This window comes from Dama dama, chromosome 30, assembly GCF_033118175.1.
Source record: "Dama dama isolate Ldn47 chromosome 30, ASM3311817v1, whole genome shotgun sequence".
Classification (NCBI taxonomy): domain Eukaryota; kingdom Metazoa; phylum Chordata; class Mammalia; order Artiodactyla; family Cervidae; genus Dama; species Dama dama.
Genome location: NC_083710.1, coordinates 34,467,182 through 34,488,708, shown reverse-complemented (window position 1 = coordinate 34,488,708; position 21,527 = coordinate 34,467,182). Strand labels below are relative to the sequence as shown.

The following is a 21,527-nucleotide window of genomic DNA, read 5'->3' as shown; positions in this document are numbered from 1 at the left end:
ATACCGATTATGCAAGGACTGGCTACACCTGGGGGAATGCAGGCCACCACTTTTCTTGTTTTTAATTGTGGTAAAATGCCCATGACATAACAGTTATCATTTTAATCATTTAAGCGTACGGTTTAGTGGCATTTGGTACCGTCACATTATGGTATAACCAATCTCTAGAACTCTTTCCATCTCAGAAAACTGATACTCTGTGCCCATTAAAGGTCTCCCCATTCCCCCCTCCCCCAGCCCCTGGCAACCACCATTCTACTTTTTGTCTCCATGAATTTGACAACTCTGGCTGCCTTGTATAAGTGGAATCATACAGCATCTGTCTTTTTTGACTGACTTCTTTCACATAGTATAAGTGGGCTTCCCTGGTGGCTTAGATGGTAAAGAATCCATCTGCAATGCAGAATACCCAGGTTCAGTCCCTGAGCTGGGAAGATTCCCCTGGAGGACGGCATGGCAACCCACTCCAGTATTCTTGCCTGGAGAATCCCATAGACAGAGGAGCTTGGTGGGCTACACATCATGGGGTTGCAAAGAGTTGGACATAACTGAGTGACTAACAGTTTCACTTTTTACTTTCAGTGTCCTTAAGGTTCATCCACTGTAGCATGTGACAGAATTTTCTTCCTTTTTAAGGCAGAGTAATACTGCATTGTATGGATGGACACATTCTGTTCATTCCTCTGTCGATAGACACTTGAGTTACTTCCACGTCTTGGCTATTGTGATCAGTGCTGCTATGAACATGGGGGTACCAAGCTGTTGCTTTTGCAATATAAAGTTTTTCTCTCAAAGTGTTGAAAGTCCCAGCAACAATTTTCAGCCCAGGTCCCGTCAGCTCCTCTCTCTCAGAGGTCTGCCTAAGCTCCCTCCCACGGAGGACAAGCCTGTGTGCATGCGTGCATGTGTGTGTGCATGTATGCTAAGTCACTTCATGTCTGACTCTGTGTGACCCCATGGACCCGATGGACCCCAGGGGATCTTCGCGACCCAGGGATGGAACATGCATCTCTTGTGTCTCCTGCGTTGGCAGGTGGGTTCTTTACCACTAGTGCCACATGGGAAGCCCAAGCCTGTGTGAGAGGGCAGCAGCTCTGTACCTCCTGATGTCACAGAGCCAGGCAGTGCTCACTGCCTTCTCCTGATACACTTTGAAAACAATCAAAGGAACAGGTGCTGGCAAGGTGGTGAACAGTGGAGATTCCATCCCTCACCCCTGTTCCATTCCCCAAGGACCAAATGCTGTTGGATGAATGACATTTTTTCCAGTGGCTTTATTGTACTTCATTGCAGACATATATTGTACAAATGCGTATGTGTGTATAGTTTTGCTTTGTAATTTATGAAAGCATTATCTCATGCAACAATGTATCACAGTTCATACGATGGACAGGTGCTGGATATCCTCTGTATATACTCTTGTATATTTGTGTAAATCCTCTGCATATACTGTTGTATATTTGTTGTTGTTCAGTCACTTGGTTGTGTCTGACTCTTTGCAAACCCATGAACTGCAGCATGCCAGGCTGCTCTGTCTTTCACTGTCTTCCAGAGTTTGGTCAAACTCATGTCCATTGAGTCAATGATGCTATCTAACCATCTTATCCTCTGCTGCAGCCTTCTCCTTTGGCCTTCAATCTTTCCCAGTAGTCTGGTCTTTTCCAGTGAGTCAGCTCTTTTCATCAGGTGGTCAGAGTATCGGAGCTTCAGCATCAGTCCTTCCAGTGAATATTCAGGGTTGATTTCCTTTAGGATCAACTGATTTGATCTCCTTGCTGTCCAAGGGACTCTCAAGAGTCTACTCCAACTTATATATGAGAGTGTCATTGTCGAATAGAAGCCAATCTGTTGGGTCAAAGTGTATGTACATTTAAAATCTTAATATAAACAGCTGAAAGAATTAGGTCAGTTTACGTGTTAGTGTTAAAGATTTGAGCTTAGTCTTTCAAGTTTAAGGCAAACATTCTTGTCTGTTCTTATTTAATCACTGGATATCCTTGACCTCTCTACAACCAAATCTAAATAGCCTGTGCTACTTAATTAAAATCTTCTTGGAAAATCTCAGGTTAGTAAAATTATCTAATTTTAACTATTTTCTGCTTCCTGTCTTAGGCAGATTTAGTGGGCAACAATGTAATTGTATACAGATGGTAAATTTCAGGATTGGTCCTTTGAGGTATCAGGAAGTCTAAAGTTAATTTTATAAATATATGCATCTCATTTTAAGGATTATGCAAACATTTTTAAAATATCATATCTCTTTTGAAATTAAAAACAAACAAACAAAAAAAACCCTTCACTTCCACCCCCTTCCCTTTTTGATTTTCAATTGCTTGAAAAATTGCAGATTGCCCAGAAAGATCAAGTCCTCTAAGACTTTTATGCTGATATGCCCAGGAAATGTGTCTGCCCCACACCCCAATTTTAATTACTTAAGCCACTTGAACAGTTTGTGACTGTCAGCCCAGACAAGTGATTTCACAATTGTATTTCAAATATAAAGATTTCCTCCAATGAGGCAGAAACTGTTCCTGGCACACACATTTGAAAAGGAGCGATGGGGTGGTTCCCGGCCAGGCAATGATGCCCTGAGAGGTGGGTTACAGGGAGGAAAGGCCATCTACATCGCGTTGATAAATATTTTTAATTCTCGGGGAACACAGAAAGCCAGTACTGGAGCAGAGCCGCGTCGCTGCCAGCCCTCTGCGTGGTCCTCAGCCCGGAGCATCCCTGGACGCCCGGCTCTTTTGTGCTTCCTGCGTCCTCTCCAGGCGTGTCTGCGTCGCGCGGGGGAGGGCGGGGGCTGCGTGCCGGAGATCCCTTCCCAGAGGAGGGAGGCATCGGTACCTGCTTGTTATGCGACTACTGACTCGCCTCACGGGGAGGACTCCAGTGGCAAAGTGACCCTCCCCTGCGCCTGTCCCCTCCCTCCCTGGCTCCCGCCCTCAGTCTCCCCGCGGCAGGAACCTAACGCGGCCGCCCTGCGCTCCGCCTCCTCCTCCTCTCCTTCCTCGGGCTCCCGGATTCCTGAAGTTATTAGGAGAAATAAGGGGACCACATGGAAGTTGTGACAGCTCCTAGCGGCGCGCCCCTCTCTCCTGGGCATCACCTCGCCTTAGGGATTACCCGCTGACACGCTGAATGAAGGAGGTCCCCCTGCCAGCCAGCCTGCCGGGATGGGCCACTGCTGCTGCAAGCCTTATAACTGCCTTCAGTGCCTGGACAAGACGGTACTTTGCCTCCCACACCCCCCCGCTCCCCTCTCCTTCCAGAGGGCCAGCCGCCTCTGTCTCTGTCCCCCCAGCATGGCGTGTGTGTGTGCACTTGTGAGTGGAACAGGATATACTGCCCTGGCTGGCAGTATACTTCCCCTGCTGAGTCGTGAGCTGTGTTACTCTGCAGTGTCTTACATAATTGTCTTTCTGTAGCCTCCGATGTAACTGTTGCATTCTCTTGAAATGTTGAGGGCTCTGCTCCAACATCTTGAAATCCAAACTGCCAAGAAATCCTTGGAATATTCTGACTGCCTTTTAATGTACCTGCGAGAGCTGAGACATTCCAGGTGGAGGGGGAGGGGGAATTTAGATGAGCTAGACATGTTTTCTCTTGGCCAACCGCTAACTTTGAAAGTTTGCCACTCTCTGTGACAAGCAGTGTCCATCCTTGTAATTTCTGTGCTTAAGGTCAGAGATGCAAGCCTCCCCCCTACTCCCACCCCCAGTCCAGTTATGCTCTCTGTACGTGTTTGCATCACGTAGGGATGCAGAACACAGAGGTGAAGACTTAAGGAGCCAGAGAGTCTGAGGGTGTGTTCCAGTTTTCACTGGAAGGGAAATTCACAGCCAGGGAACGGAGACCAGAGTGTGAGCAAGCATGGGATGACAGTTCCAACACAAAGCCTTTCTTTGCCATTGACATTTGACTGCGAGCTTGCAGAGGGATTAGGAGATGCTTTTAATTTCACGACTAGAAATGTGCTGGCAAGAACTCTTGCCTCTGTGATATGTTTTATTATCACACATGTTTGGATTTCTCAAAGATGCATGAAATGGAATTTCGAGAGAGGATGAAATTGCCTTCTTTCTACTTGTGGGCGTCAGTTATATAGCTTGAGGTCTAGTATGTGACCAGGTGAAGAGAAATAAATGGCTTAATATAAAACTCATTAGAAGAAGGTCACTTGGGAAAAATTGGTTACTAGTTCTGTGGGTGAACTCTGACCCAAAGTAGACTTATACACCACCTAGGAAAATTAAACTGATACATTGAAAGTCACCTGTTCCCTTCTTTTCCAGTAGAAATGACTATCTCAATGGGATTGGTTTTTGCCACCATGACTGAATTAAAGTATTTACGTAGACATTTATGTGCTTTAGACAAATAGAAATATGCAGCATTTATACTTCGTTTTCTGTACTTCAATCCAGCATTGAAGTGATTAGGCCCTTTTTTCAAGAGAAATGGTCACCAAGTGGTTTTGAAGAAAGCCTTGTAACTAATAATTATAGAAGGGAAGGATCTGCTGCATGCACAGCAGTATTATAATGTTCGTATTTCTAAGCTCTGATATAAAAGTTTTAGAAATAAAAGCTGGTTAAAAGTCTTTTTCGAGAAAATATATTTTAAAGTGAATCTGTCCTCCTTTTTTGTTTCACATCAAGTCCTTGAAAAATATTATCCCCGTGTCAGTCTTTAAATTGGAGATTTTAAGAAAGATAATTAAATGCTGTTTCTTCTCTTTAGCAGTGTGATGTTTAAGTGACTTTCAAATGTTTTAGCTTTGAAACTTCACACTTTAAGGCAAGTTATTCTTTCCTAATGAAAACTTAAAAACTTGCACAGCATTTTCAACTTTCTCATTAAGCTTACAGTGACATTTCTTGATGTATCTTTGCTATATTTTAGAATGATATGCCCATTGCAGGTTTTATAGATGTTATGTCCATAGGTGGTCATCTCTGGGATTAGGGCTTTCCAGTCTTAATTAAAAATTTTGTTTTATTTAGTTACCCACCTTTCAGCATAACTTCATAAATGGTATGCCAGAATTGTTAGTTTATTCAGTAGTTACCTGTTGGGCCAGGCATGATACTTCTAAGACTATTATGGAATTCCAGTCCAATCTCAAACTCTAGAAATCAGTTTATTCTTTAAATTCCACCATAGAATCCTTTAGTCTGTTCATCAGCTCTGACAATCCCAGGATCAACATAAAAGAGACCTGATAAAATGGTCGGTGAGTTGTTTCTGATTACTTCAGCCCATCTTGTTGTTGTTGTTGTTTAGTCGCTAAGTCATGTCTGACTCTTGTGACCCTGTGGACTGTAGCCTGCCAGAGTCCTCTGTCCATGGGATTCCCAGGCAAGAATGATAAAGTGAGTTGCCATTTCCTTCTCCCGGGGGTCTTCCTGACCCAGGGATCGAACCTGTGTTTCCCGCATTGGCAGGGGGATTCTTTGCCGCTAAGTCACTAGGTAAGCCCTTCAGTCAGTTCAGTCGCTCAGTCGTGTCCGACTCTTTGCGACCCCATGAATCGCAGCACGCCAGGCCTCCCTGTCCATCACCAACTCCCAGAGTTTACTCAAACTCATGTCCATCGAGTCAGTGATGGCATCCAGCCATCTTATCCTCTGTCGTCCCCTTCTCCTCCTGCCCGCAATCCCTCCCAGCATCAGGGTCTTTTCCAATGAGTCAACTCTTCACATCAGGTGGCCAGAGTATTGGAGTTTCAGCTTCAGCATCAGTCCTTCCAGTGAACACCCAGGACTGATCTCCTTTAGGGTGGACTGGTTGGATCTCCTTGCAGTCCAAGGGACTCTCAAGAGTCTTCTCCAACACCATAGTTCAAAAGCATCAATTTTTCGGCACTCAGTTTTCCTCACTGTCCAACTCTCACATCCATACATGACCACTGGAAAAATCATAGCCTTGACCAGACAGACCTTTGTTGGCAAAGTAATATGTCTCTGCTTTTTAATATGCTATCTAGGTTGGTCATAACTTTCCTTCCAAGGAGTAAGTGTCTTTTAATTTCATGGCTGCCCTTAGTCCATCTTAATAAACCTTAAAAAAATAAAAGGAACATTCCCCTCCCCCCCAGCCCCTGACCCATATTCTGTATAAATACAAAATAGAAAACTTTATTTTGTGAAGCAAAAATGCCTTTGACAGTTTGCTCCTAGGGTGGGTAAAGATGTTCTGAAACATCTTGAAACAATTAAAGAGACCTGAAAAGGTAATCAGTTTCAGGGGTGGGCTAAGAAATAATAGTCTTAAGATGATTCTTTAGCATTAATTTATTGGGAGGAAGTATGGAATTTTGCCTACAGTAGAAAATGCATGAAAAGTTTGTTAAATGAACAAACTGTTTTTAAAGGTTGATCATGCCTAAGTATTTTAAGTTTAAAAACACGAGTAAAAGCATCAACAGTATTTCTTGCTGGTTTGCTCTGTGCCCAGTTATTTTGAGGACTAGCAAAGAATTCTTAAAAGGCACAGCCTGCCCTATGGAGTTTACCAGTTATTTGGTTCTATTTCCACCTTTTCCAGAGAAAATGCAAGTGGGGCAGGCAGCAGTAACACGTATGCAATTAAACCAGTAGAGCAAGACTGAAGTATTGTTAAGTGAAAGTTATGTGGTCCTCACCATTCCTGTTTTTGGAATCCAGTGGAAGGAGAAATCAGTGCTGGAATCAAAAACAAGGTTTCTTGGAGGAAGTGGATCATGACTTGCATATTGAGGAATGGGGTAGAGTTTTGAGAAGGACGGTAACTCTAAGCAAAGGGAGCAGAAGTAAAGATGTTTTAGCTCACTTGGGTGAAAGGTGAGAGTCAATATTGGTACACACGAGCTCATAGGGAGTGTGGGGAATGTTTACCAGACTGAAACCCAGGCTGTTTTTTAACTTGAGTTAAGAAGAGATAGGGATCCATGTTGGGATTTGAGCAGGAAGCCAACCTCTAGAGAGACTCATTCCATAGGTATCTGGAATGGAAAAGTATGACTCGTGAAGCCCCCTGGGATGCCCAGATGGACCCCCAGGAGTCTGTCCACCGGTGTACTCAGTGTGGTCCAGGCTGAAGCCAGCAGCTCTGCACATACAGACACCTCCCAGAGCTGGTCCTTCTTAGAAACATTGAGTTACTAAGGAAATCAACTAGATGTACAACTAGAATGCCAGCCCATTTTTTAATAATAAGAACTATAACTGACAAGCAAATGAATGATTACAAGCCTGATTAAACAGGTGATTTCTTTTTAGAGTCAAAGTCTAGCTTCATAAGAGGTAGTTGATGAGGATGGAGTCTGAACTGGGTTACCTTACTTAGGCATCCAGTGCTCTCAGGTTCCATTACCCACCCCCCACCCCCAGCCTGAGATTACCCGGGAGGCTGTGTGATGCTGTGACTGTCACTGGCCCTGGTGACCACCTCTTCCAGGCTGCCATAGCTTTGCTTCTTCTACTACATATACCCCCACCCCACCCCACCCCTCTCTTGCTGCTTCAGATACAGTCCTGTCCCTTTAGGGCTTACTTTGCATATCTCTACCCTGATGTTTTCTGTGTTGATTGTCATCTCAGAGGCTAATCTAACTTACCTTTTCTCTGAATTCTTGGGAGGGGTGTGAATTAGGGGAAGGCACCTCACTGCTTCTCCCAGCTACGCTTAGGTGATGGGACAGTAATAAATTTGGGAAGGTCATTAAAAGAAGATAGAATCCAGAAAGGTCAAGAGACTTCTTCAGTGAGTCATAAATGGATGAAAAAAATCATGGTTCTGGCTAATTTTCCTTCCCTCTGCTTGCTCTGGAATCCAGAAGTTTCCAGCCTTACTCCTCTGAGTTCACAATTTTTCTGCTTGGGCCCCCTGAGTCTCTGTCTTTCGTAACTGCTCCTTGGTAATCCACATGTGGGCTGACATCCCCCTGTTAACTGCAGCCTCTTAGGTAAGCTCGATGTTTCCCAGCTACCAATGCCCCAGCATGCATGCGTGCTCAGTCATGTCCGACTCTTTTTGACCCCGTGGACTGTAGCCTGCCAGGCTCCTCTGTCCATGGAATTTCCCAGGCAAGAATACTAGAGTTCAGTGTCATTTCCTTCTCCAGGGGATCTTCCTGACCCAGGGGTCAAATTAGCATCTCCTGTGTCTCCTGCCCTGAGCCACCTGGTAAGCCCAATACCCCAACATGCACAAGGGCAAAGGCTGAAATGATGCCATCTTGAAATTTCATCTGATTTCTTCTGAAACCAGATATGGCCTTGTTCATTTTCCACACGAGTAGACACTGACATGTATTTAAGAATATTAAACATGAATGATGCTTTCCCTTCAACTGGTCTGTATTAAATTTCATTTCCAAGTAGAAAAGCAGACATAAAATACAGTGGCCTGTGCTAATTATATGTGAAAGAAATAGTTCTTATTGATTAAGTCAAAGCATGGCATCAGTGCTCCCTTAAAGCCATAATAACTTAAATGAATAAAAGGTCAGTCCACTTCCCAAAGGAATTTTCCATGTGCTGTATTACGGATCTGGCCCGTCTTCACAATATTAATATTGAAAATGAATGCTGTATTCACAAAAGGCAGTATGAAAGCAACACTGAAGACTTACGTGTTCTGTTGACGTCACCTGGTGGCTGGTGTGTTTTGAAATATAAAAGAAAATGTTTCCCTATTAAGACAAAATTTTACCATGTAGAATTAAACCCTCATGGGTGAGAAGCAATATTGTTTTGTGGAAGAATGGAAAAAAATTCCTTTAAGCTCTTTGTAATTACATGTGTAGGTATATCACTTTGGGTTTCAAAAATTCACAATAAAAAGGATCTGGATGTTTCCTCAAATACCAGAATTCTATAGATTTTTAAATTTAACTCCTTGTTAAGGCTCTTTTGTTTAGCCTGGGAAAAAGGGGCCCAGCTCAAGTGATCGAATTTTCCTGATCTACACTGATTTCAGCACAGGCTAAAAAGATAAGGAAGTTTAGTTGGGCATCTTTAAACTTAAATGTACATACACATACATACATACATGTATATGATGACATCACCGACTCAATGGACATGAGTTTGAGCAAAGTCCAGGAGAGAGTGAAGGACAGGGAAGCCTGTCCATGGACTGCGTGCTGCAGTCTATGGGATCGCAAAGACTCGGACACAACTGAGCAACTGAACAACAACAACATATATATTTTAAATGTACATACATATGTCCTTTAAAAAAAAATTAGATGGGGAAGAGGAAGCTGACAGAAACACTCAGAACTACAGTGAACTTTATGATGTTTTCATCTGCAGGCTTACAGCTGATCAAGCATTCTTTCCAGGAGAGTTGCAGACCAGGGGCAGACTTGGCAAGAAGGGCCCATCTGATGGGGTGACAGGGGTTCCCAGAAATAGCCCAAGTGCTGTTTGGTGTCACTGGCCCTCCTGACCTTTGCCTGGGGCGCTCCTTCCTAGCCCCCTGCTCACCCATCCTCTGGCCTCAGAAAGTCCCCAGGCTGGCCCTGCCTAGTTGAGTTTGATCATATTGTTTTGTAATCACTTGTTTGTTTACTGACTCTTTGGGAGACTCCTCAGCTTCTTGAAGGCAGAAATATCCTGCCTGGCTTGTCTGCCTGCCAATAGTGTCTGTATGTGCTCAGTCGTGTCCAACTCTCTGCGACCCCGTGGATTGTAGCCCGCCAGGCTCCTCTGTCCATGGAATTCTCCAGGCAAGAATACTGGAGTGAGTTGCCATTTCCTCCTCGGGGGATCTTCCCGACCCAGGGATCAAACCCGAGTCTCCTGCATCTCCTGCATTGACAAGAGGGTTCTTTACCCCTGAGCCATCAAGAAAGCATGCTACATAGAAGGCACTCAGTAAATATGTGTCATGTTGGATACATTTCCTGTTTCTGGATCAGTTGGGGTGAAAACTCCTCAGATTCACTCAACCTTTTATGTGTTGATGATCATTCAAAACACATATATTCAATTTTAATAAAAACCAAGCTGTTCTGTTGGTTCCTAATAGGGGGAGGGGCTTCGGTGGCTGATGCCCAAGGGAGGGTCACGTGAGTGATGCTAACTAACAAGAACGGGCGTTTTCACTTCCTATCATCCCCGATTTCACATGGGCGGCACTAGCCGCCTCAACAGACAGCCCTGGTTGACCAGGCATGTTAGGATAAAAGAGTGTGGCAGGCTTGCTTGGGGCTTGGCCGCACATTCAGTTGCTTGGAGTTCACAGAGTGATGAGCAGGTTGTATACTTTGCCAGGCTTCTGTAACCAGGACAGATCGAGGGCAGTGTTCCCCAAGAGTTTGCAGCACCATGGCTAAGGAGAAACTGGGCTTCCCTGTAGCAGATTGGTAGGGTGAGAGGTGGCGGGGAGCCTGAGATGTTCATGGCGGGGAGCCTCTGAGATTCCGTCTGCGGGTGCAGTGGGCCATGCTGGGGGCACAGGAAGACTCGGAGTGCCAAGGAGACATGCCGAGTCACAGAGGCATCTACAAAGACACACTCCTGCTGAGGGGCCAAGACGAACGTTCTACAAGCGTCCCCTTTCCAGTTAAGCCCATCCTGGAGTAAACGGTTGTTTTAGAGGAACAACCTTCTTGGACTTGGTGCTTTCTGGACTGTATCATTAGGATAGCTTGGATGCCTAATACTGAGTTCTATTTTTAGTCCATTGGAGTGAAAGCAGGGGCTCATGTGCTTGGCACCAGTGAGGAATTTTCCACTCAGTCCCCATGTAGGGAAGCACTAATCTAATGCTGGCCCGTCGAGGAGACCTTGCTCGTATTTCAGCCTTCCCGCTGTGTCATCACCCTGGATCTGGTTTAGGGTGGAAGATGGGGGAAGGAGGATGGTGTGTGAGAGCCTTTCCAAGGGAACCCTCGGGGCGGCCTCACTCCTGATAACTCAGCAGAACCTCAGGCCCTGCTGGGCTCTGCTGAGCCACGAAGGGTGGAAGGGTGACTCTGCGAGGCAGGGAGTGGAGAGTGGAAATTCCCTCTAGGTTCTCATCCTGCCTGAGGAGCACTGTACCCGAAGTCCAAGCTGTTGACTCATTCCATCACGTCATTCCGGTTTGGCTCGAAGAAAACCAAGAGGAACTTAATTGATGCAGAGAATTCATAAATTAGAAGAGTTGATGTCATTTCAAAAACAGGCACTTAAGGAAGAAGGGCTGCAGCTAGACTGCTCCGGCCGGCCCCCTGGAGCAGAGCTGCACCAGCGTCTTCAGCAGGGATGCGTGGGGAGGCAGTCAGAAAGGGTCAGAGAAAACTGATCAGGAAAAGCTAAACAGCTACCCTATCAGGTGTTACAGCCCCATGTAGGCTGGAATGGAAATGAACTGAAGTGTAACCCACAAACCCTCACCAAGGACAAATACCCAACCAAGGAGGGCAGGGGTGGGTGGGATGTGAATGTAGCCAGGGAATATTTTCAGTGAAGCAGAGTCATCAGGGGCTGGCAGTGCCTGTCCTCCAGTTAGATGTAGAAAGCTTGGTGGTAACTTGTGCTTGGATCCAAGCTGAGGATCAGTGTGATTTGGGTGTCAACATTGGGTCTTTATAAGTGTGGGTTGGAGGGAGAATCTCCTTATGTTAGTGTTTGATGAAGAGTGTAGACCTTGGCTTGAACCTCCTGCTTCACCACTTCCTGGCTAGTTGTGCATGTTACTCGGCTAATTTCCTAACCATGGAGCCTCAATTTTGTCCTCCAGAATGGAAAATAAACCATGGAGCCGGTTGACCATATTTGGAGGAGTAAGTGAGCAAAAGACACACCCTGTACTGTGTCTGGTGTCTAGGAAGTGTTTGGTCAGTTCAGTCTCATGGTCGTGTCCGACTCTTTGTGACCCCATGGACTGCAGCACGCCAGGCTTCCCTCTCCATCACCAACTCCCAGAGCTTGCTCAGATTCACGTCCATTGAGTCAGTGATGCCATCTAACCGTCTCATCCTCCGTCATCCCCTTCTCTTGCCTTTGATCTTTCTCAGCATCAGGGTCTTTTCCAAGGAGTCAGTTCTTCCAATCAGGTGGCCAGAGTATTGGAGTTTTAGCTTCAGCATCAGTCCTCCCAATGAATATTCAGGACTGATTTTCTTTAGGATTGACTGGTTTGATCACCAGTGTTTGATCAAGGTCAGTGTTAATAATGATGTAGTAATCAGCATGGGCTTCTCAGGTGGCTCAGTGGTAAAGAATCCACCTGCCAATGCAGAAGACGCAGGAGATGCAGGTTCCATCCCTGGATTGGGAAGATCCCTCTGGAGAAGGAAATGGCAACCCACTCGAGTATTCTTGCCTAGGAGATCCCATGGACAGAGGAGCCTGGCGGGCTACAGTCCATGGGTTGCAAAGAGTCGGACACAAATGAGCAGACACACAATCAGCACACCTTACCCAAGTTTAGTTATTTTCCTTGACTTTTTAGCCATCAGATTTGTTGCTTCTCTTTGGCAGTTGACACTTCCTTGATGAGCTGTTTGATGACTTTGAGATCATTAGTTTGGCCATCTGTCTTTGCAGAAGGTTGGGGATGAGGGCAGGATGGATCTTCATTGATCATCCTTATCTTTGCTTCCCAGAATGGAGAGGGTGCAGGTCTCTCATCTCACTGGCTTCCCTCCTGTTTGCCCTGCATCTCTTTTCCCTTCCCGCCTCCTCCCTTTCTTTTCTTCCTTCTTCTCTGTCTCACCCTCATTTGCATTTCTCCTCAAGCAAAGATATTTGGGGCAGGCCTGACCGCACATGTCAGCTTTTCATCCAAGTGACTCAAGTCTGAGGAACTTCACCCACATCATCAGCACCGACTCTACCTGAGGCCTGCCCTCCCTGGACCTTCAGGCCCCTCCTTTCCCATGTCCCTGAGGCTTCCATGGCTGGAAAGTGGGGTGTGATGGCTGGTGATGAGGAATACCCACATACGGGTACCATCCACCCAGGGCTTCATCCCAGGGCTGCTGCAGGAGCTGAGGGAAACCTTGGCTTTGGGTTAGCAGTCAGAGTTGGCTTGTGGATTTTTTGTTAGGTTCTGGTTGTTCCATTTGCAACCTCGACTAAGTCTTTTCAACTCTCAGCAGCTCGAGTGAATCGTGAGTGATGCTATTTCTGTTCTGACAAGGTTAGTATTTCAGTTCTCTGACTGTGCCTCAAATTGAGGATGTGAAGTGAAAGTCACTCAGTCATGTCCGACTCTTTGCGACCCCATCGACTATACAGTCCATGGAATTCTTCTCCTGGCCAGAATACTGAAGTGGGTAGCTGTTCCCTTCTCCAGGGGCTATTCCCAAGCCAGGGAGAGAACCCAGGTCTCTCGCATTGCAGGCACATTCTTTACTAGCTGAGCTACCAGGGATATAATTCAAAATGTCTCTTTCCCAGGTGGTGCTAGTGATAGAGAACCTGCCTGCTGATGCAGGAGACATGGAAGATTCAGGTTTGATCCCTCACTTGGGAAGTTCTCCTGGGGAAGGAAATGGCAACCCACTCCAGTATTCTTGCCTAGAAAATCCCATAGACAGAGGAGCCTGGCAGGCTACAGTCCATGGGGTCACAGAGTTGGACACGACTGAAGCAATTTTGGAGATATTGGAGGAGCAGAAACAAGTTAGTTTTTTCAGTAATTTGAGATTATTTCAGGGTAAATACTGAAGTTTACCCTCTCTGGAATATCAGGCTCTCTTAATTTGTAGTAGCAAGTCAGCTGGCTGTATTCCACTGATGTTCGAACAAGGACCTGTCCTTGTGATCAGTCTGATTAGACGTTTTCCCTGTGTTGTATTCTCTAGTCTTTGAACTTAGAGTAGAATCACAACAGAGCCAGGAAGCTGCTTTAAAAAAAGAGAGAAGAGATAAATGCAGATTCTGAACACATTGAGATATTCAATATGGAAAAGCACCTCTTATCTGTAGGATGTCATCCAGTTGCAAATAAAATCAAAGGAAGCGGCAGAGTTGTAATAACAAGTAGCGCTTTGTATAGAGTGTATAAGTGCCAGGCGTTGTTCTCACTGCTTCACCTGTGTTAATTTATTTAACCATCAGGATAGCTCTGTGCAGTTGGCGTGGCACTGGGAGGATATGCGCTCTCAAAGGTGGTCCTGCCTTCAGATTCCTGGAGGGCAAGGATGCTGCAGGCTGGGGTGGGATGCGGGAGCTTCATGAGGGAGATGGGGCCCACTGTCCCCCAAAGGCTATATCGTTGCTGCATTAGTCTCAAGAGAACCGTGACTTAATCACTGTTAATGCTTGTGACTAAAATAGCTCTCAGCTTATGATGCACATAGAGTTTTATTTTGGCATGAAATTCCGGTATTGTTTAGCACATGCCCTTTATGTGACCTGAGACCCTGCCATGGGCCCAGAGTAGCTCACATGTCACCAGGGTCTGAATGCAGGAGACACAGGGACACAGTCGTGACGACTGTCTGTTCTTCTTCAGCCCAGATCGCCTGGAGGTGCTAACATCAAAGTCAGAGGAGGTTATGAAAGAAAGTGTTCACGCGGCCTTGATGATATCTGTGCTAGATATTTGGTACCCATTTTAGCCAAAATTCCCTCTTGGGAAATGTTTGCATTGGATATGCATTCTGCAGAGTGAAAGAAACTTTCCTTGAAGGCCTGTATATTTGGCATCTCTCACTGGAAAAGAATTTACAGAACACATCTTTCCTAGTTATTATTAATAATAAAATCATAACAAATGTAAGTCTTGATGCTGACTCATATCTTCAACTGCTTCTCTGTTTTATGTCCTAATAGGAATTTGATTTGAAAACAACTTAGCAGTCATTTAGTGACAAATGGCATTCTTTGCAGTAAATAATACTTTGAGTGGGAGTTTTCCTCTTCTTCTACCGATGCACAGAGTGGAACAAAATACTTGGAAACCTCTAATTTTGGTGTTGGTCTTATGACAAAGAGAAATGTTTCATATTAGGTTTTCTGTTCATTGTTTATTAGGTAGCTGGCCGTGCATGTATGGACGAAAGGGTAAGTTTAAGGAGACTTGGTAAAATAAACATCCGTCTGTCAGAGAGGTATGGCATTGGCATTTTCATGGTCAAAAGTCTTGTTAATGGTGACAATAAATAAAAATGTAAAATAATATATAACAGTAGATTAATGTGCAGAGAATTACTGTAGGTTGGTATCCACAGAGTAGAATATAGAGAAAAGCACAACCACAGGGTATTATTAATATTATATGACGAGCTTTGTGATTTGAATGTGATACAAATGAATGAGTCAGACTTGGCTTTGTAAGTTTTGTATATGCTTATCTAATGAGAAAATTATCTCCTTAAGGACTCGACTTATAAATATTTGCTTAATGTGATTCATTAATTAAACATGTGAAAGTCCTTATCCAGCCTCAAATGAGGGGAATCTCGGTGTCCCTTTTGTTTTTTCAGAATGAAAGTGCCCTTGTGAAAGAGAAAGAGTTGTCAATCGAGCTTGCAAACATCAGGGATGAAGTTGGTAAGTGGGGCCTTGGCCTGAGGAGTGGGAAGAGGGTGTCTTTTTCCTGGTTATGTGAACGTGTAACAAAAGCAGTTGGTCTCGAGAAATAACCAGAGCAGACCTGCCTGGACAGATGGGAGCATCTTCCCCAGAGCAGTGGTGGGTTCTTGTAGTCTTGGGGGCAGGGCATTGATTTCTCTGCAGCATCTCTGTTGTCATAAAGGCAGCTTGCTAACAGTTCACAGTGGAACTAATCAGGCTTGACTCCGCTTCTCACAGATGGCAGTGCATCTCTGCATCTGCCTTGTGTGGGGTGACAGGCACCCCCCATGTGACCCCTCCCTCTGCCCCGGGGAGGGCACAGCTCCTAGAAGCAGCTCAGCTCTGGTGGGTAGCGGGAGCACTCCTGGTAAGATGCTTCCTGCCGTTGTTCACCCTGCCGTGTGAATCTGGATGGCTGTAACAATGCTAGGGTTCATCTTGAAACTCCTCCTCTTTGGCTGATAGGATGGTGTCATTCTGGCTGAACCACAGGAGACCTTACCAGTGACAGGATGACCCCTTGACCCTGGGATATCGTCCATCATAGACTTTCACTCTTGGCCATAGGTCAGACTAAGGATCTGCCACGTTCTGATTACTTGACCCCATTCTGCTCTTGGGATCCTTTATTCCAGCAGGGGTGACATGAACATGACCTAGTCCCCTCAGCCTGCTCTTCTCTTTATGAGGAGCGCTTCTCCTCCATCCAGTGTGGTCCTGGGGGCGGCCCACCTGTGCAGGTGTGGGCTCCTCCTCCAGGAAGGCCCTTGAACAGGTCTCTCCATCCTAGGTGGGTGGCACCTGTTTTTGGGTCAGCTGTGAGGCATCGAGTGTGGAGGCCAGACTTCCCGGGGGAACACGGGCCCCTAGGATGCACGGTGGATGGGGTCGTGATTTTCACAGTTTCCCCCACCCTTTCTTTTTAGAAGTGAAAGTGTTAACTGCTTCAGTTGTGTCTGACTCTTTGCAACCCCATGGACTGTAGCCTGCCAGGTTCCTCTGCCCAAGGGATTCTCCAGGCAAGAATCCTGGAGTGGGTTGCCAATTCCTTCTCCAGGGGATCTTCCCCACCCAGGGATCAATCCCGGGTCTCCTGCCATTGGAGCCATTATCTTTACCTTAAAATTTGTGTTTTGTTTCTTCACCATGAGTTTTCCACTTCCTCTGCCACCGAGACAGGGCGGCCGTGGCCTCTTCTCCCCTCCTAGGGGAGCAGTCCTGTGGGGACGGCCTCACGTCATGGCCCCTCCCCAGCCTCACCTGTGCAGTGCCCACACCTGGCACCCCTTCCAGTAGGATGGACACACAGGACCGGAAGTGGCAGTGATGGTGAGGGACTCAGGTGAAGCCCCAGTCCACACACGCGTGTCTCTCTGATGCAGTGGCCAGGCTCTCGGGTGGTTCCTGGGCTGTGGAGGAAATGACCGAGGTTCTGGCAGAGAGAGCTGGCTCACGTCTGTGTCCGCGGGTTCCCCTTCATCAAAAGGAAATTTGATTAAAGAAGAGAGTGATGACAGGGCAGTCTGCAAGGTGACTCATAGCTCTGAGGTGTGTAGAACCTTGAATCTGAAGACGGAGGACAAACTCTTCCATTGTGGGGTGAGCGCCTCCCTGGAGAGATGTCTGCTCCCCTGGGCAGACGTTAGATCCAGGTGTCCGTCCTGACCCACTGGGTGAAATGTACCAAACCCAGTGAGTGCCCTTACCCTCTGGGCTTTCCTAAAGCTTCTGAGTGCAGCAGGAACCCCTCAGGCATCATGTTGGGGCTTTGTATGGAAGTCGTCTTTGATTTCTGCATTAGTGCTAAGAGGAGAACCAGAATTCACCTGCCGAGTGAAAAAGCCATGGGGTGTGGGGAAAGGAAGGCCGTTCAGCCCAGCATTCAGCTCCACAGGGTGCTTTAGCTGTGAATCCCCGAGCCACCGTGGAGGCAGCATTTGTGAGGGCGAAAGACAAGGGGATGGGGGGACCAGCCATTGTAAAGTCATGAATTCTGGTGTCTTGACCTGTGCGGTGTTCCTTTGAAGGGAAAAGGGCACCTGGCTATGTTCACCAACCTGGAAGCTTTCTGAATCCCGTTGTTCGAGAGTTTTTATAACCCGTCCTCCAGTGCCGCTCTCCCTGGAGGTTGGTGAGGGGGCCCAGAAGCTCCAGCCCTCTGATGGCCTGGTCTGTCCTGTGACCCGCCCTTCCTGAGGCTCTCTAGGTGCCTCCTTAGCATAAAGTCAGTCACGGAAGGACTCATTATAAATTTGAGAGACACTCCTGTCACCCAGGAATTCAGAAGGGTTTTAGGAACTCGAGTAGACAAAGACCAGTATATTATTCTACCTCACCTAGCCAAGGCACCTGGCCAAGGTACTGCCCAGACAGAGAATCCCTCCTGCATTTAACAGTTTCTGAGCACCTTTATGTAGCAGGTACAGTCATCATATTGTGATAGAGGTCCAGGCCTTAATGACTGTAGTCTGTCTAGGCACTGCATTTGAGAGATCAGTAAATCCAGACTTGGTCAAAGATTTTATCTAAAGCTGGGATGTCTGTAAGAAGGACCAAGAAGAAGAGCTTAGCTCTCCTTAATCTCAGTCCATCCATTCATTAAACAGTTATTTATTAGGTGCTTAGTATGTGCTAAGCAGGCTATCCTGGTGGCTCAGTGGTAAAGAATCCACCTGCCAATGCAGGAGACTTCAGGTTTGATCCCTGGGTCGGGAGGTACCCCTGGAGAGGGAAATGGCAACCCACTCCAGTATTCTTGCTTGGGAAATCCCATGGACAGAGGAACCTGGTGGGCTACAGTCCATGGGGTCACCAAGAGTCAGACTGAAGTGACTTAGCTCACACTTGCGTTTTTCATCTGACCCGAAAACTTCAGAAACATTAATGTGAAATGTAGTTTTAAAGCCGAAAGCAGTGATGAATAAAGCAGTCATTCTGGCAAAGTTTCTCAAGTGCTGTACAGGAAGCCAAATGGTTAAGTCTGCATTTGGATTCAAGTTGGCAAATTGAAACAGAGCAAACAATACCTGAATGTTTTCTGTAACATGAAATGAAGACATATTAAAGAATTCCAAGAGCTTTGATAGAAAGATATGATAGTAATCTAAGTTTGTGATAGTAAGCACTGAATTGTTATTTATTATGTTCTTAAGTTACTGAATAGAATGAAATTTTCAATTTGCTCTTGTTTATAACTAGCAGCTTACATATACACACCCCACTGTAAGTGTATTTGTGAGATGATTTTACCTCCTAGGGTTTATACAGAAAATGTGTTTTCCAATTTATGATCATAATCCCTTGTATTTATCAGGTGCTTAGTACTTACCAAGCTCTGCCATGTGATATGTTTTATTTATTCATTCATTCAGATTGCGCTGTGAAGTAGGTGCTGGTGTCTCTTATAGGAAATTGAAGCTCAGAAAGATTAAATGACTTCCAAAAGAGCATACAGCTAGTGTGTACAGAATCAAGTCTCAAATCCAAGTCTAGAATTCTTCTACTCATTGTATGTGATTTTACCACAGCATCTCCAGCACCACCACCACATTTGGTGATAATTTTTAATTTAATAGATGAAAAACTCAGGTGAACAAAATAAAATAGCCTTTTCTTCCAGTTCTATATATTGTTGTTCAGTCACTAAGTTGTGTCTGATTCTTTGCGACCCCTTGGACTACAGCACATCAGGCTTCCTTGTCCTTCACCAACTCCCGGAGCTTGCTCAAACTCATGTCCATCGTTGATGATGCCATTCAACCATCTCATCCTCTGATGCCCCCTTTTTCTCCTGCCCTCAATCTTCCCCAGTATCAAGGTCTTTTCCAGTGAGTTGGCTTTTCCCATCAGGTGAGTTCCACACAAAAGGATGAAAGATGCTAGTATGAATCTGTCCAAACATAGGTTAGAGTATAATTATGTTAATTCATCAGTAAGCTATAGCTGTTAGGATTGGGTTCAAGAACAAATAATGAACTCCCCAAAGAATGGGAGCTTACTCGAGGTAGATGTTTATTTCTCCCTTATATAAAAGTTGGAGGAGTTCCAGGTGGCTCAGTGGTAAAGAATCCACCTGCCAGTCCGTTGAATCTGCATGCAGGAGATGCTGGTTTGATCCCGGCATCGGGAAGATCCCCTGGAGGAGCGCATGGCAACCCACTCCAGTATTCTTGCTGGAGAATCCCCATGGACAGAGGAGCCTGGTAGGCTTATGTCTATGGGGTCGCAAAGAGTTGGACACAGCTGAGCATGCATGAGAGCACCCAGGGGTAGGTGTGATTCTGTTCCACTGAGTCCACAGAGGGAGTGGGCAGGCTTCCTACAGCTCAGCATTCTCCCATTCCCAAGACTTCTCCTAGTGGTCCAGGGTAGCTGTGGTCAGTACTAGGTGTCACCTGGTCATCACATCTCCAGTTCAGTTAGTAGGGTGGAAGAGGGAATGAACAAAGAAGCAGAGACAGTAGGTCAGCTCTTTCCTGGGGAAAAAGGTTTCTAGGAATTTCTCTCTCATCTAAGTCAGCTCTAAGTCACAGGGCAAACCTAGCCATAAGAAGGACTTGGAGTTGTGCTCTTCTTTGGTGACTTTGCCTAGTAATTTTATCGCTGTGGAGGAAGGCGAGAATGTGCTGTGGGCCTCACTTTCCTCCGTCAGTAAGATGGAACCCTAGTGCTTGTCACATTAGCTGAATGAGAAGAAAGGATGGAGCACAATGCTTGGCAGGAAATTGGGGCACAGTATATGGTAATTCCCTTAGGTTTCAGATTAGATTCTGTTGTCTTCCTTCCCTTCACAGCTTTAAAAATCTCAGTTAAAATGCAAAACCCAAGAAGACACCTCAGAAAAAATAGCTAATCTTGGGATCACAAAAATAATGCACACTTTCTTATGTATAAAAGTATCTCTTCTAAGCACACCAATGAAAAGACAATTTGCCAGATTGGATAAAAAAGCAAGATTCAGCTATGGGCTGCCTAAGAGAAATCCACTTCAAAAGTAAAGGAGTGGATATTTAAAAGTAAAAGGAGGGAAAAAGACATACTATGCTAACACCAGGCTTCCCAGGTGGCGCTAGTGGTAAAGAACCTGCCAGGCAATGCAGGAGATGTAAGAGATGGCGCGTTTGATCCCTGGGTTGGGAAGATCCGCTGGAGAAGGGAATGGCAACCCACTCCCATATTCTTGCCTGGAGAATCCCGTGGACAGTAGCCCGCCAGGCTCCTCTGAGGAGCTACTGTCCATAGGGTCGCAAAAAAGTTGGACATGATTTATCGACTAAACAACAATACCAGTGTTAATATTACACAAAGTAAACTTTAGATCAATACTGTTACTACAGATGGAGATGCCATTACATAAGGATCAAGAAGTCAGTTTACCTAAAAAATGTAGCAGTGCTGAATACCTAGGTGCCTGGAAATAGAGCCTCAAATCAGATGAAGCAAAACATGGTGGAACTGAAAGAAATAGATCCACTTTTACTGTTGGAGACTTCAGCACTCCTCTCCCAGTCCTGAGAGAATGAGCAGGCAGAAAATCAGCCGGAGTTTAAAAGGCCTGAACAGCAGTTATCAACCAGTTGAGCTAGTTGACCTAATTGACATTCACAGAAGGTTCCAGATAACAAGTAGGATGTACATCCTTCTCAAATACATGTGGAATGTTGACCGACGCGGACCATACGCTGAGCCATGAAACAGACCTCAGCAGATATTATAAAATTGAAATCATACAGATCATTTTGGACTATAACAGAATTAGACTGTAAATCAGTAACACGAAAATAACCCGGAAAGCTGGAAACACTTGGAAGTTAAACAACATACAACTAGTACTTGAGTCAAAGAGGAAACCACAAAGTAAATTAGAAGCTTATGTTGACTTGAGTGACAAGACAAACACGAAATCTGTGGAATGCAAAATTCTCTCTAATCAGGGGAGTTGAATCTTCTCACTCAGTTTTCTCAGCAACTCTGTCAGGGGGGTACCCAAATACATATTAATGTTCACTATTTACCTATCAC

The 21,527-nt window shown here is 45.5% G+C and overlaps 1 protein-coding gene across 4 annotated transcripts in view; it reads left to right on the top strand.

The window, feature by feature from the left end:
• MTUS2 (microtubule associated scaffold protein 2) overlaps positions 1-21,527 on the top strand; it is a 249,383-nt gene that overhangs the window by 184,843 nt on the left and 43,013 nt on the right. For 3 of the 4 annotated variants that reach the window (XM_061133232.1, XM_061133231.1, XM_061133230.1), the window contains one exon: positions 15,416-15,482. In XM_061133232.1, coding sequence (XP_060989215.1) covers positions 15,416-15,482 — 67 coding nt within the window. Of the gene's footprint in view, positions 1-2,964; positions 3,231-15,415; positions 15,483-21,527 lie in introns of those variants that run through there. The other variant, XM_061133233.1, reaches the window with a different exon arrangement.